The sequence below is a fragment of the Silene latifolia genome, chromosome 1 (genome assembly GCF_048544455.1).
Source record: "Silene latifolia isolate original U9 population chromosome 1, ASM4854445v1, whole genome shotgun sequence".
Lineage (NCBI taxonomy): Eukaryota > Viridiplantae > Streptophyta > Magnoliopsida > Caryophyllales > Caryophyllaceae > Silene > Silene latifolia.
This window is the reverse complement of record NC_133526.1, coordinates 7,852,128-7,868,283: the sequence shown is the minus strand read 5'-3', so window position 1 is coordinate 7,868,283 and position 16,156 is coordinate 7,852,128. Positions and strand designations below refer to the sequence as shown.

At 37.6% G+C, this 16,156-nt stretch overlaps 2 protein-coding genes across 4 annotated transcripts; one reads left to right on the top strand and one right to left on the bottom strand.

The window, feature by feature from the left end:
- Positions 1-294: 294 nt before the first annotated feature.
- On the top strand, positions 295-5,712 carry LOC141596050 (ABC transporter F family member 1). Its single transcript, XM_074416064.1, is given in 7 exon segments — positions 295-456; positions 559-781; positions 2,434-2,507; positions 2,599-2,809; positions 2,943-3,177; positions 4,266-4,510; positions 4,513-5,712. Coding segments are annotated over 6 exon segments (1,809 nt in total). The 5' UTR covers positions 295-456; positions 559-562; the 3' UTR covers positions 5,338-5,712.
- A 1,124-nt stretch (positions 5,713-6,836) lies between these two features.
- LOC141596034 (dolichol kinase EVAN) lies at positions 6,837-15,557 on the bottom strand. 3 transcript variants are annotated; one of them, XM_074416051.1, is made up of 15 exons: positions 15,199-15,557; positions 14,925-15,037; positions 13,205-13,387; positions 12,962-13,066; positions 12,039-12,109; positions 11,866-11,946; positions 11,554-11,759; positions 10,237-10,426; positions 10,085-10,150; positions 8,968-9,056; positions 8,765-8,879; positions 8,060-8,111; positions 7,858-7,952; positions 7,380-7,507; positions 6,837-7,095 (listed from the first exon to the last, which is right to left on the bottom strand). In XM_074416051.1, exons 1-14 carry the CDS (start codon positions 15,411-15,413, stop codon positions 7,394-7,396), a joined length of 1,695 nt encoding a protein of 564 aa, XP_074272152.1. In that variant the 5' UTR covers positions 15,414-15,557; the 3' UTR covers positions 6,837-7,095; positions 7,380-7,393. The 3 variants fall into 3 exon arrangements, with proteins under 3 accessions (XP_074272152.1, XP_074272142.1, XP_074272137.1); XM_074416036.1 differs by having other exon boundaries at positions 6,937-7,101; positions 7,387-7,507; positions 15,199-15,509; XM_074416041.1 differs by having other exon boundaries at positions 6,837-7,507.
- Between the last annotated feature and the right edge of the window lie 599 nt (positions 15,558-16,156).

Genomic DNA, 16,156 nt, shown 5'->3' with positions numbered 1-16,156 from the left:
AAGGTAGAGAGAATTATGTTTGATATTTTTAGTCAAGGGTAGAGAAATGGAAAGTTTGGTGGAAAATGTACTGAAATGAGTAAAATATGTACTGCGAAAATAAATTACGTAATAAATAGACTTTCTTTTTCCACAATGGAGCCGTCTCATATGGTGTCGGGTGTCACGAAGAATGAATAAAATAAAATAATAAAAAAGTTGATAAAAATATCTATGTATCACACAAAGACGGAAAAGTCGAACACGACACGGTAGAGTAGAGTATAAAAAGTGATATCACCACATGTTTTAGAAGCCCTTTTAAATCCTCACATCTGGGATTGTGAGAGACAATATAAACTCTCTCTCTCTCTTTTTTCTTCGTTACCTAACTTTCCCACCGTCCAAACCCTAAACCTAGATCTATCGCCGCCGAATTCCTTCTCCTCTCATCGCACCAACCCTAATTTCGCACTGGTAATTTTCACTTTTATTCTTCTTCTTCTTAATTATCATTAATCGCAATTGATTTTGAATTATTGTTGTAATTGTTTTCAATCAATTAATTAATTTTGGCAGAAAAATGGTGTCTGACGCAAGCAAGAAGAAGGCGGCGCAGAAGAAGGCGGCGGCAGCGGCGAAGAGAGGTAACAAAGCTGCAGCAGCATCCGCATCGGCGAAAGCAGCATCTATTGGTCAAGGTGGTGCTGATCAGTTAGCTGATGAAGTTGACCAATTGCTTTTATCTGATCGTACTTGTACTGGAATTCTTTGCTCTCATCCTTTATCCAGAGATATTCGGGTATGACCCCTCATCTTTCGGGTTTAGATCTATCTATTCTAATTTATTCTATTTCGTTGGCTCTGATGATTATGGTTAAGGACGATTATTTGTTTGTTTTTAGATTTTGGAAATTTATTCTATGATTGAAGCTATGTTAATTTCGCAAGCTTATTGGATCTGTGTTCGGCTTTCTAATGCCTAGTACTTCGTTGTCGTGTTTAGTACTCCCTCTGTCCCGGTCATTAGTTGTCTTTTCTATTTTGGGTGTCTAATTCAATTTTTGTCCTTTCTATTTTAAAAATGCATTTGATGAACAATTTGGTTATTCACACACAATTTGGTCCACATGTCATTTAGTTATTGGCTCTCCACTCTTTCCCGGGTCTTTGTGCCAAAACCAAATGACAACAAATGACCGTGACGGAGGGAGTATGATATTGTATGATAAAGAAGTGACACGAAGTAGTATTAATACTCCCTCCGTCCTAGTCATTTGTTTACCTTTGGTTTTGGCACAAAGACCAGAGTAAGAGGAGGGGGCCAATCATTAAATGACAGGTGGACCAAATTTGAGTGTATATAATCAAATTGCTCATTAAATGCATTTTTAAAATAGAAAGTTAAACATTCACTGAGAGTCCGAGACATCCAAAAATAGAATAGATAAATAAATGACCGGGACAATGAAAGTATATATTAGCCGAGTGGAAATCTACAAAGTAAACGCCATTGTTGCTTTGTGATTTTCCGGTCTTAATAGTACCTGTGGATCTGCTTTACTTTTTCCGGACAATATGCTTACTCATATAGCATGAGTGGGATTTGTTTGTATCCTAGTTAGTAGGGTTTGGTTTAGTATATAATCAAGGAATTATATATCATTGTTTGCTTTTCTTTATTTATTCTGTTTTTTGGTTCATTCTTTCCAGCTTGTATTAAAAATTTGGTAGCTGTTCAATTTCTAATCATGTGGCATAACTGGACCTAAATTCTAAAGCCGAGTTCTTTATACTAATGTTTCCAGCTCTGTTTTGCATTTGTTAAGTGGTTGTCTGTTGTGCATAATATGAGCCTTTATCTTAAAAGTAGTATTTACATCTACTTGTTTCATATGTTCTGTTTTTTCTACTACTAGTTACTCCCTACGCAGTATTATCTTTGAGGCTGTTGCTGTAGAGTGTAGACATCTACTTAGACTTTGTACCCTGATAATGTTTCAAATACTCTGTATTCTGTAAGCCTTTTGGTCCATGCAAATTTAAAATCGGTTATTCATCCAGGTATACCACAATACTTCTGTGTCTGTGTGGTTGGTGTTAAACATGTGTCTGGGAACTGGTGTGCATGGTTTGTCATTTGGCTTTTGTGCTTCCATGTGTTTTCATGCACATGATTGTTTGGCATTGGCTAGTCTAGCATATAGCCTGTTCTTGTTAGATGTGATACACTTTAGACCAACACTTTTGCAAATTGTCTGTCAACTTGGTGTAATAATTTCATGTAGAATTTCAATAATTTATTCTGAATGCCCAAAAGACAATGTCATGATTCCTGCATTGTCGAAGTTTTTTTTTGGTGTGTAAAATATTGCCTCTATCTTATTCGTAACTGATTCTGTTGGTTTTGTATCTATTTCTGATCTCTATTCTTCGTTCAATTTCTTCATGCAGATAGAATCTTTATCCGTTACTTTCCATGGACATGATCTGGTGGTTGATTCTTTATTGGAGCTTAATTATGGGAGGTTTGTTGCTCTTTTAGACTCTCTAAAATTACATTTTCAGTGAATTATTTCTGGAAGTAGCCTTGCCTGATGCCAATACTTGCATATACAGACGTTATGGTTTGCTTGGGCTTAATGGTTGTGGGAAGTCCACCCTTCTTACTGCCATAGGATTGCGGGAGCTTCCAATTCCCGATCACATGGATATCTATCATTTGACCAGAGAGATCGAAGCCTCTGATATGTCTGCCCTTGATGCTGTAATATGCTGTGATGAAGAGAGGATGAAGTTAGAGCAAGAAGCTGAAGCATTGGCTGCACAGGTATGCACTTTATATGTATTGATGGTAGTAGCAGTAGTTAATTAGTTATTTATATGGTCCTTAAAAAGATCAATCTAATTTTTTTGTTAATTTAATTGAGTACCTGTATCATGACTTGTTTGTTTGGCTTTAGGATGATGGTGGCGGTGACAGACTTGACCGTATATATGAGCGTTTGGATGCTATGGATGCTTCAACTGCAGAAAAGCGTGCTGCTGAAATTCTGAATGGTCTCGGTTTTAACAAGGAGATGCAAGCAAAGAAGACCAAGGATTTTTCTGGTGGTTGGAGGATGAGAATTGCACTAGCACGTTCTTTGTTTATGAATCCTACAATTTTGCTCTTGGATGAACCTACTAATCATCTTGGTAAAGTTATCTTTCTCTTATCACATCCTCCTTGATAGTTTATTGGGGATAAACTTTTTTTTCCCCTGAATCATGTTCACTCTCATTCCATTTCCTTTTTTGGGTTCCCTTTATTTGATATATCATAATAAATGTTAAGGAACTGATTGAGTACTTTTAAAAAAGGTGTTCGATTGCACATACTCCCTCCTCTTCATTGATATCTCCCTCTTTCAAAATGATACTCCCTCCGTCCCGGTCAATTGTTGTCCTTTCGTTTTGGCACAAAGATTAAGGAATGAGGAAAAGACCAATAACTAAATGACAAGTGGAACAAATTGAATGAGAATGATCAAATTACTCATCAAGTTCATTCTTAAAATAGAAAGGACAACAAATGACTGAGACACCCCAAAATGGAAAAGGACAACAAATGACCGGGACAGAGGGAGTACATCATTTGAAAGAAAATAAGAAACAATATGAAGTGGGGAGGGGAAAAAAATATGTTGGCCTCTTGCATGATAGGGGGCCCGATGTATGCAACCTTATCCGTGTCAGCAACACAAAGGGTGTTTCTGAATGACCCATGACTAAACTTCCATTGAGAGCATCAAATGACTGGTATTTCACATAGAAAGGAGTGCAACCACTTTAGTGAGCCATGTTGCTTTATGCCTTGTAATCGAGAATCAAAGTCTCAGAGAGTAACCTAATGAGTCTTTGGCTTCCTTGGGAATAGTAACTTGCATGAGAAGGAGGTACAACAACAAAATTACATCAATTCCTTAATGCTCCCACAAATTGCAGGGTAAGTTGCCCGATAGGAAGTAAATAACCCAAAAGATATAGTAGAAGGAAAAAAAAATTTAAATACTAGATTAACAAGTAAATTGAAGAAATTTAAGAAAAGGAGGATTGCCTTTTTACACCCTTCGTTTTGGTATTTTTGGATGAGTCAAATGGTATTTATGTCCTGATAGTCATCAAGTCATGTTTGGTGTGCTGTGTTGTTTTCAAAGTTATGTTGGTGTTGCTGTCAACATTTTCTATCTTTCTTGTGAGAACCTCACTGATATTCTTTGTTTTTTTTGTCTGCCACGCTACAGATCTTGAAGCTTGTGTTTGGCTGGAGGAGAGTCTGAAGAAATTCAATCGTATTCTTGTTGTAGTGTCACATTCCCAAGATTTCTTGAATGGTGTCTGCACAAATATCATCCACATGCAAAGCAAGCAGTTGAAAATTTATACTGGAAACTTTGATCAGTATCTTCAAACCCGTGCCGAGCTTGAAGAAAATCAGATGAAACAGTACAAATGGGAGCAGGACCAAATTGAAAGAGTACACAGCTAACAGCTAACATGAAAGAGTACATCGCCCGGTTCGGTCACGGTTCAGCTAAGTTAGCCCGGCAAGCTCAGAGCAAAGAGAAAACCCTTGCAAAGATGGAAAGGGGAGGATTGACTGAGAAGGTTGCCCGAGACCAAGTTTTGGTGTTCCGTTTCACAGATGTCGGAAAGCTCCCCCCTCCAGTCTTACAGTTTGTGGAGGTGTCATTTGGCTATACGCCAGAGAATATTTTATACAAAAACCTTGACTTTGGTGTGGACCTTGACTCGAGGATCGCTCTGGTGGGTCCTAATGGAGCAGGAAAGAGTACACTTCTGAAGCTGATGACAGGAGAACTGGCCCCGGTCGAAGGCACTGTGAGGCGGCACAACCACCTGAGGATCGCCCAATACCATCAACATCTTGCGGAAAAGCTCGACATGGAAATGTCAGCTTTACAATATATGATGAGAGAGTACCCGGGGACAGAAGAAGAGAAAATGAGGGCGGCAATAGGAAGGTTTGGGCTGTCAGGCAAACCTCAGGTGATGGCCATGAAAAACTTATCAGATGGACAACGTAGCCGTGTTATATTTGCATGGTTGGCATATAGGCAGCCTCAAATGTTGTTGCTGGATGAGCCTACTAATCATTTGGATATTGAGACGATTGATTCATTGGCCGAGGCCTTGAATGAGTGGGATGGTGGTATGGTTCTTGTTAGCCATGACTTTAGGCTCATCAATCAGGTTGCACATGAGATATGGGTGTGCGAAAATCAAACCGTATCGCGCTGGGGAGGTGATATCATTCAGTTCAAGGAGCATCTCAAGAAGAGAGCTGGATTATAAATTGAAGCCAACAATTTTGATGGGTGTTCCCAGGTATTATGAATTATGCAGTTATATTATTAGTGCTATCGCTCTTGGCGCCTTTTTGAGCTCTCCACTTATTAGTGCTATCTGGGATTTGGCGAGACATTGAAGGCTAGAGGCCGGCTTAGGTCGGGCTTGGGCCCGCCGGTGAAGCTGACTCTTTCCCTCATTGTTGAGAGGTGATATTTTGTTTTTGCTTTTTTTTCTATTGAACCTTTTGCATAAGAGACCTGGTGCCTTGCTAGGAATATTGTCCTGTTTCTGTAAACCAGAGTACGTACTGACGATGATGAACTTGCATGTTTGAGATAATCACATTATTAATAGTATATTTTTCTAGCTTATAATTCATCAGCTACAGCATACAGCCGTGGACAAATTGTCGATCTAGGTTGAAGGTGAGACCCATGATACCCGGTGACAATTTATCGAGATGCTAAATTTCTATATCAATGAAGTGAGAAACTACGTTTATGTTGCTCTTAGCTTGATACAAGTAGTTCTTAACTACTTCCGCAAAGTAAGTGAAGTGTGCAAACAAATTCCTGGTACAAAAACTTTTAATCTTAACGGACTAACAATTCTCAACATATGATGAAGGCCAAAATGAATGAACAAGCGATCGTCTTTAATTAACCTCGTCAGAGTCGTGACGGTTCTGTTCTTGACACCTACCAGTCCAAAGAACCAACTATTTCAGAAGGGTTTCTCATTTCTCCCAACGGATCTCTCTCTTTGTTTGGGTGCTGCTGCTTATCGAAACTAACAGATAATATCGAATAATAAATAATTGATGAACCTTTGATTTGATCCATGGATTGAAAAACGTAAAATTATAAACTGCTATACCGCGCATCATACATTGCTGTACACACAAATAAATTTCGATATTTATTTCAGCATGGCATCTGGAACTTGTCCATCTACCGAATGGAGGGAGTGTAGATGCTTTATAATAAGACGACGAGTGGGCTGTTACAGGCCTATAAATCCCTCTCCAATAAGTCGAATTTAAAATCCAAATAATTCAGACCGATAAGTAAAGGCTTCACTTGACTTTCAATAATGATTTTTGGAAGGAGGGTCTTGATTGAAAAATGATTGATTTGATGAGGACGGACTTTTTTTTTTTCACAATTTGACTCTTTGTCATAACATGAGATTTAAAGTGTTTCCATGTCTTGACCTTTAAAGAAGACTGTTTAATAGAACTTGAAGAAGTGATATATAGTTTTTTAACTGTAGTTTATAAGAAAAAGTAGTGAAACAACCGTTTTCTTCCCAGAAGTCAGTAAGGAAATTGCTGATGCATACAGAATTGTGGGTGAAGTTAAAACTGCTAATCAAGGACTTTCGGTTCTCGGATAATCTCAAGTACAATTAAAACTCAATACCTATAATCACGAGTTCATCGAATTCCTGACAACCATGCACCATCGTGCAATCAGCCATTCAACATGCAAGTAACTAGCAAATTCTCAACGGTTCTTAAAAAAAATCATTAACCCGAACAAAACCATCGTTTACAACTATACTGCATTTTTTGCTGCATACTTAGATACAAGGCTAATCTCATATACAAAGAACAACCGATTGATATCAGGAGTTATGGAATCCCATAAACCTGATGTATTACTCTACAGAGATGAAGATATACACAATGATCGAGAGTAAATTATAGACCGAGTCAAAGGTTAGTCTATTGTATTGTTCCAACGAATGCGGAACAGTGGTCTAAGGGTGTGTTTGGATTGAGGGATTTAGAGGGGAAAAAAAAGGAGGGAGAGTAGAGGATTTTAAATCCCTTGTTTGGTGGAGGGAAATGGAGGGGGAGGGATTTGGAAGGATCTATTTTCCCTCCTCAAGGCAAATCAAAATCTCTTCACAATAGGCAAAATTTGGAGGAAAATTGTATCCAAACACCCACATCCCATTTCCCTCCCTTTCCCTTTCCTCCCTTTCTCTTCCCTCCTTACGCTTCCCCTCCCTTTCCCTCCATTTTTGCTATCCAAACACACTCTAAGACTCTAAGTTACAGACATAAGAGAGAATAGAAGGCCAATGGGATGAAGGCATTGTCTAGTTGTGCTGTATAAGCCTCCAACAACCCACTTGCTATTACTGCTACTATAAGTGAGCTCCAGTTCTGCACAATTTCATAAATATATTTTATCAATGTAAATCTCATTTCACATAAAACCGTGACGCTTGTATAGGGCGGTCTTATACTCTCACATGTGAGGTAAACCCAAATCATTACGTATACCACATTTAATGATTGTGAGTTTTGTATGAGGCGTGAGATGACCCAAATACTTGTATGTTATTCATTTAATTACATGGTTGGTCTCTCCTGTAAGACTGTGTCATATACGTTTTTGTGTCCGCTTGCAGGGGTAACGCGTTGGTCTCACGTGAATAACCGCCTCACACAAGTTTTTTGTTCACATAAATCCAATGCAAGGACATGTTATAAGTATGTAACATGACAAATACCTGTATATATCCGGTAGATGCCAGAAGTGGTAGGAGGAAAGAGCATGCTGCCATGACGGAAGTGATGCCTGCAGCTGTGCCTTCGATGGTTTTCTCTGACCACACAAAGTCGAGACAAGTAAAAGGTTTAGAGATTTGAGTATCCAAATGACGCGTTAATCCAACAGATAAACGCTGCTGTATATACTATAAAGTGACTTACTGCCTGTCTTGCTCCACCGTAGTACACCATACTTGTGGCCAACCATGGACGCCTATTTAGATAGAAAATAGGCACTAAATATCAAACACCGTGACGTGCAAATGTGCAATAGTTCCACTAACCCCAAATAAAGGAACAAAGAGGGAGAATAAACCCATAAATGAACCAAGGAAAAAAAGTTCTTGATTTGTAATCTTCACTTTCTTGCTCAGCCACAAAGTTTGCGGATAAATCAATATGAAAAGGCATATTGTAAATAGTTCCTACCAACTATACAAAAGATATAAAATGAATCCATCATACAACAACAACATTATCCCAGGTGCCTCAATGGCTCCCGCAAATTGAGAGGTACCCAGCCTTCCCCTTGTGTAAACAACACAAAGGCTATTTCCGAATGATCCAATATGAAAATTGTGTCAAGAACCGCATCAAAGGACATGCTAATCACTGGAGAGAAGCGCAACCGCTTTAGTGAGTCATTTTGATTTATTCCATCATAATCCAGAACCAAAGAGTAATGAGTCTTTGGCTCCATTGGAAATATGGAAATAAATTCAACTCCAAGTCGTACATCAAAGAATCAGGCAATCAAACTGTAAGTACTCTGCAATTGCTTCTTTATTGCTTTGAGTGGTAGCCTAATTAGACGTATTCAGTGATATGAAAAGCAGCATCAAAAATTCTTATTGAACCAGAACTAACCATTGTATCTCCAATTCCAAGGCTCAAAATTCCAGCAAATGGTGCAAGTGGTCGGTCATTAAAACCTGATGACATCCACATAGGCAAAGCACATCCCAACAAAAGAGAAAAGTGGCTGAAAGAGAACAAAACTAGGATATCAGTGACTGCTACTGCCTAGCATACTGAAGTATCCTCCACCTGTCATGCATAAGAAGTCTTACCTAACAACAAGAAGATCAGAGTCACGATGGTCAGTAAAAGCGTTCATGAAACCATGGATCATCTCCCCCAAAGGCCAAATTCTCCATACCTGTTCCAGACAAATGGAGATTAGGAAGTGAACTAATAATTATGATATAGCTAAAATCAAGTGAAGGAGATTAAAAAATAGATAGAGACTCAGAGCATACGCAGATGCTTATATAGAAAGGTTACTAAATAACATAGGTAGTATTGTAGTATTCCTCTGTGGATGTAAAAGTATAATTGGTGCCATTCGCTAGAGTTATTTAATTTGCATGGCAATGTATTTTCTCAAGAATTCTTTTAATTACGCCCTTTATCCATGCACAATCTTAGTATCTCCTTTGTTCCCCACATCACGACCTATCCCATCTCACTCAACTTTCTTACTCAAAACCCATTGCTCTTAGGAGACATCTTATTCAATTGAAGTTCCAAGAGCTTTTTTCTTTGCCCCCCCATTCCCATCTTCCTTCCCCTGCTTCTCCTTCATAGTTGTTTTTTTTTTTCCCCATTGTGATGAAAGATCATTGTGATGAAAGATAAGTGAAACAGAAAATAATGAAGAAAGAGAAAGTGGTTATGGAAATTAAGGCGAACCAATTTTTCCATGGCCATTATGGGAGTTTGAACCATCAGGATGTTTCAAGACAAGAAGTTTAATGCAAATATTTCCATAAAATGGAGAGCCACATAACACGGAGAAGACCAAAATCTAAGAAGCCATCCACAACAACAAATACAGGTTTTAATAGGCCCCATAACCTCCCTATGAGAAGTCAACAAGACAAGTACTATCCAATCCCCAAATCCCTTAGAGATAAAATCAAGAGAATTATGAAAGTTGTAAGCATCAATCTTCTTTCAATTATAAATATAATTTTGTTCCATATTATTTTTGTTCAACGTCAGTTCTTATCGCCGGTTTAAAATTTTCATGGTTTGCCTATTCAGTTATTGGTTTGGCCTCCAATGGTTCACCAATTTTTTAGGGGGTACTAGCGTGTTAACTATTTATTACCAGCTTTAGGAAGAAGTATTAATCATCACTATCTATTTAAGATACAACAGCAATGAAGTATAAGTAGAACTTACACGAATAATTTCCAAAACTAAGAAAACTGCTAATGCAGCACCAAAAGCAAGATTCAGAAAATTTGGCTGCAAAAAGATGAAGAAAACAATCATTAGGCATCGCTTATATATTTCACACAGACACGAGATTTTTGAAACAGAAAATTGGATACCTGAAGAATAAGGGCTGGAACAAACATAGCAACAGCCATCAAATGATAATATTTTCGCAGGAGGATCCTTTCTACCTTACTACCTTTGGAAATGTCGTAAAATCGATGAACTGAGACACAAATGACACCCACCCAGTACATGCACAGAGACAGTCTCTTGAATGGTTCAGAGAAAACAAATGAAAGGACCCTGCTCAAGAGATAAATAGAGTCAAGATATACTCTCCATATCAATAGTTGGGTACACAAAGTTGCTCAAAATTTTAGTCGAGGAAAATTCCTTCACGGAATATAGAAATAAGCTGAAGCATATCACTTTTAGAAACAGTGTTATTTAAACCTACTCCCTGACAGTCACAGTAAGTTCAAATGTATGCCTTGCCTCTAATAAAGCTGCTAAGAACAAAAATTGACAGCTGCTATGCAGCTGTAAATGTAAACACAACTTGTAGTTATGTACATCCCCTACTCTTCCTAGCTCTTACATGACATTTAAGCTTTATCTTATGCACCACATAAGGCAACCAAAACTATGGGCCGTATCGGGCCAAGTTGGCCGGAACATGTTATAAGTCAATCTTCTCGACCGATGTTTTCCTATTTTTAATTTACTCAATGCATCTCAGGACATCTCAGATCGGTGGCCAGCAATACTCATACCATCCCCGGCGATACAAGACGTATCGGCCGAGATTTTAAACCTGGTTAGACTCTGCATGACTAAAAGTTTTAGACACGAGGACACTGTTCTAAAATGAAAATGAGGATACAAGTGCGGAGACACATTTATAAAGCAAAAATACGCTTCTACACTTGAAATATTTCAATATTTTAAAGTATAACGGGAAGAAATTTGAAAATACGACTCAAAATCATTTAAGTATATGACGTACTAAATGTTATGTGCCCTCTTCCTCTATTTTTGTGATGCAAGCCTTACTAGCTTAGCTCTTTTAGGACAAGTGTCGGACTAATAAGTGTCCGGTATAAAATCCATACCCATACCCAAATCCATGATATGCCGTGTCGGTACAATCCTAAAAGCAAAGAGCCGAAGTAACATAGCTTATAGATACAACTGTAAGTCAGGGTCCTACTATGCAAGACAACATCCCCTTGTCATCCCTTAACCAAGAAGAATACATAACCTACACGAGAAACAATATGCAGAAAATGGTGGCCAAAGCACAATATTCATATTTTTCATTTGACCTTCTCGTTTTATGATTTTGGCTAATTATAGATCTATGAAGACATTATCAAACTTGAAGAAAGTGAGGAGAACAAAGTACACAATGCAGAAAAATGTGGCCTTACCAGAGCAAAGGATGCACTTGAAAATCATGAACAAATTGTGCCCACAAGGGAATAACTGCAGTTGAGCTAATAACCAGCAGTGTAAAGAACAAAATGGATTTCCCACTCTCACTCTGAATCCTAAAGCTTGATCTGGTATAGCGATCGACAACTTGGAGACAAAATCTCAAAATCAAAGGAAAGAGTAGAAGGCCAAGCAAATAAACCTGCAATAAGATGACAGAAAGTTTGTGAGAATGCTATATCTACATTGTTTGTGTAGACATAATAACCTAACAAACTCAATCAAACAAAAAAAGGGAAGTAATCTACCTGAATGATGGTGCTTATCTCACTTCTTTTTATGATGTATTCCACAGAAACCGCATCTGATGATATGAAGTGGCGCATTATCTGCTTAGTACATGACATTGCCTTTAATTATAATTGATGGATAGAAAATAAGAAGAAAACCACAAGTGCAATTACAAGTTTAAGGTAGAAACCTTCATCAATGTCGACCTAAGCATGTCTCCAGCATATGTAGTAAGACCAACTGTCACCAAAAGTCCCTCTCCTATAACAAGGAAAGAAAAACTGAAACATGCATTTAGTAGGGTAACCGATAGAGAGTACATGATATACGATATACATAAACCTCTATATCAAACAGCTCTTGCTGATTGACAGTGATTTGATACATTGGAAATAGCAAGCACCATTTATAATCATGGAGTTGAGAAGAAAGAAAAGCTAGTGTAAGAGGTCCAAAATATTCTAATTGTATGAAGTCTCTTATTGAGAATTTAAACATACTGGTGAGCCAACCGCATTTCCGAGTATCTTCTGTTTTTTCTGAAATTCTGACTGATCTTTTGACAACATTTTTTATCATAATCTTTGTTAGACCTGTCAACGAGTCTGGTCATACGAGTCGGGTCAAATACGGGTTGGGAGTCGGGTTAGTCGAGTAAAAAATAGTCCTATGACTCCTTTTTTTAACCATTTTTTAAATCAATTTTTTTTTTTAAATATTAAATCCATTTAATATTTTAATCATGATCTTTGTTTACGGTTGTCATATTGAAATAATTATAGCAATTAAGTGTATATTGAAATAATTACAGCAATTATATTAATATTAAATTATATTAATATTAAATCCATTTAATATATTAATATTTCTGGACAGACGGGTTGTAGGTCAAGATTTTCGGTCTTGACCCTGGAAAAAACGGCTCGGCCGGGTGGCGTTTAAGGGTCGGGTCAGATTTTGACAGGTCTAAATTCTAAGTTAGAACCGTAACAACAGATGTTGCTGAGTAAATCTTTTCTCATCAATAAATGACTTGCAAAGTGCACTCTGTCGTCTTTATCTCAATAAATGAGGCAAAAAAAAAGGAGGAACAAAAACCAGTAAAGCGTATACCTATAGAAGCACATGACGGGAAACTACAGAAAATGTGCTGAATCAACTTGATGGCAGCTACTCCATGGCCCAGCATCCAAAAAACTAACATTACCAGGTGCAGCCCTTGAAAAAAATACAAAAGAACCAATCATACAAAAATCTAAAGGGACCTATGTCAAAATACGAAAGAAACAGCAAACTACACTAATTTTGTATCATTGCATCAGAAGGGCACAATATTTGTACTCGTATCAAACGTACCAGAATAAGAATCACCGAGTTGAAGAACTATGTAACCTAGAGCCGACAACACTGCACTAGCAAAGCCAAGCTTCACCACAAGATTGCTGCGGCGTAATTGCTGAACAAAATGGCCGACAAACAGGAGCACGCTGAAACAGCTCATATATGCAGCCCAATAGAGCAACTTTTCATACTGAAAATCTGCACAATGTCGAAATCTTTGTTCATTCAAAACAGAGCCAAGGAGTAATACATAATTGAAACTCAAAATCGCCCATATATAAGTCAGTACTTCCAACAACAACAACAACATCAGAGCCTTAATCCCAAAATGATTTGGGGTCGGCTGACATGAAAAATATTTGCCTAAGTTCTACTTGGAATATTTCAAAATAATAGGCCAGACCATGGTATTAAATCGATGCCAGAGCAGCAGATAATGGCCTCTTTCTAAGGTTTGAAGATTACTGCAACCACATTTTGAGGCAGCCTCATTTGTGGTCTGGTGATCACAATTGGAATAGAACAATCAACTCGGCGATCTAGACAAAATAATAGTGATATATAATACTCATTTGCAATATACCATGCTTTATTTACACATTCTCTTAAAAAAGAGATCTAGTTAAATAAGACCTTTTTTTTGGGACGGGGATACATGAAGTTAATGGATTACCACTAACCCCTACAAACAGAAATTATAACTAATGTACTTGTAAATCCTCATCTAAGAAATTATTAGGAGGAGGAAATGATTTGTAGGTGGACCCAAGGAAATGCTGATTGGCTGTTAAAAGGTCCCAGCCTCAAGGTATTGTCAATACACTTACTATATAGACGTAAAATCCACGGTAACATAGTGAATAGAATGTTGGGACTCCTGGAATTTTTCCAGGATGGATTTCAAGTTGAGACTCAAGACTTAACTTAATGATTCTCATGCCTTTCTTGGAGTGTTGACTGAATAATGCTCTGTCAGAGTTGTTTCTCTGCAAACTCTTCACAAGAGCAATTGAGGAATTCGGGATTCAACTAATATAGTCAAACATCCTCATTGCCTACCTCTATCAGACATTAATCTTCTTGGTCTCAGCTAATATAATCAAGCATTAAGAAAAGTCTAACGGAAATTTAACTTTCCCTTCCAGCCAAGTGAAACAATTGAATTTGACAAACTGGTTCCTAATCACGCATCCTAATTATTAATTGTTTAGATTGATAAAATTCATCAGTCCTTTATCATTAAAATAACTCCTGGCATTGTTCAATAAACAACTAATGGCAGGTAACAAATAGCTTATTTGGTGCTTATATGGCAAAGCTGTTACAATAGCTCCATTGACCCAACTTCTTGGGACAACTGTGTTCGAAATTATTTCGTAAACTTAGCAGACTGCAGTAAACATTTTCTTTTTTACAAGTATTCAGTTATTCACAGAAAGCTGTTAACAAAAACCAACATTACCCTAGTGCCTCGCCTGCCTAAGGTAAGGGGGATCCGCTATATGCAGTCTTACCTCTTTGTTAACAACACAAATAAGTTCTTACTGAATTACCCATAATGAATAAAACATCGGTATTTCAAATTCATAAAAAATGTTTGCTTTGAGGGCATTGTGTGCTGAATTTCGGCGATAAGCTTGGTTCATTAAGCAGAATGGAGGAACATTTTCAAAAAAGAACACTTTACACATAACATTTTAAAAAAAGAACACTTTACATGCGAAAAAGGGTATACCTGTCGCCGCAACTTGACCCAATGCCAATCCTCTAGAGAGCTGAATTAACTTAGAAAGCATCAAAGCAGGCAATGTAACTGCTCCTAGCAATGTCCCGGACGACGCACCAGGCCTACAACGACAAATCAATCATAATCACAACATATTCACTAAATTATCGCATCAAATTGAATAGAATTCAGATTTCTATAACCTAAACCCTAGAAACGTTGAGTATAACGAAATTAGCAGCTAGAAATTACAATTTCAAAAACAATTAAAAATAGGACTGACCTGGTGCGGAAAGTGATTAAAGAAGGAGAATTCTCAAGAGAAATCTCGACGAAGAGAGCGACGACAGCGAGGAAAGAAAGCGCAATTGATTCGAAAAAGAGAGAAGTAAAAGGGACGGAGTAAAGAATACGCGTGAGAAGGAAGAAAACGACAGCTCTCTCGCCGTTAAGGAGAGAGAATAGAGACGCCATTGTTGAAGGAGAATTAGGAATCATGAAGGTTTCATCTGCGGATTTTGTTTGGCGCGCTCTGAATTGGGTGAATTTGGTTAGGAGTGCGGTGGAGTTGGTTGGAATTTGATCACATTGGTGGCTGGATTTTTACGGTATCAAACATTCAATTCAAATCCGTGTTTTGGTGATTTGTTGATACCAGGTTTTAAGTCTTTTAACGACGTCACATGATCCAATGGCAAGTTGACACGTTATATTTTGTATTGGCAAATTCACATTTAAGATACAACAAGTCTCCCTCAACAAATTCTCATTTGTGACGGGTATTATCCATCACAAGCTTGTGACGACGGATCAAGTATTACAAGCTTGTGACGGATAATTCCCGTTACAAATTGGAATTTGTGGTCACAACAAATATAAAGACTACTGAGTATGAATTAACCTTAATTTAATGGAACCTCCAAAATCATTTCATATTTCATGAGGAGGTCTGATGGTTATGAAGGAGTGAAGAAAAAAATAATAAAAAAATTGAGCTTGTTAAAAGTGATTTTGATGATTATGGAGTGTTATATATAATACTCCATCTGTCCGATCATTTGTTTACATAATCTATACTCCCTTAGTATCAGACCAATGGTAACACTTGCTTAATACGGTTGTACCACACCAATGGTAACATTCCTTATTTGGCCCATAACATTACCAAATTATTCTTATACCCATTTGATATTTACATAAAATGTCACTATATACCCCACCCACCAACTCACAATTAAACC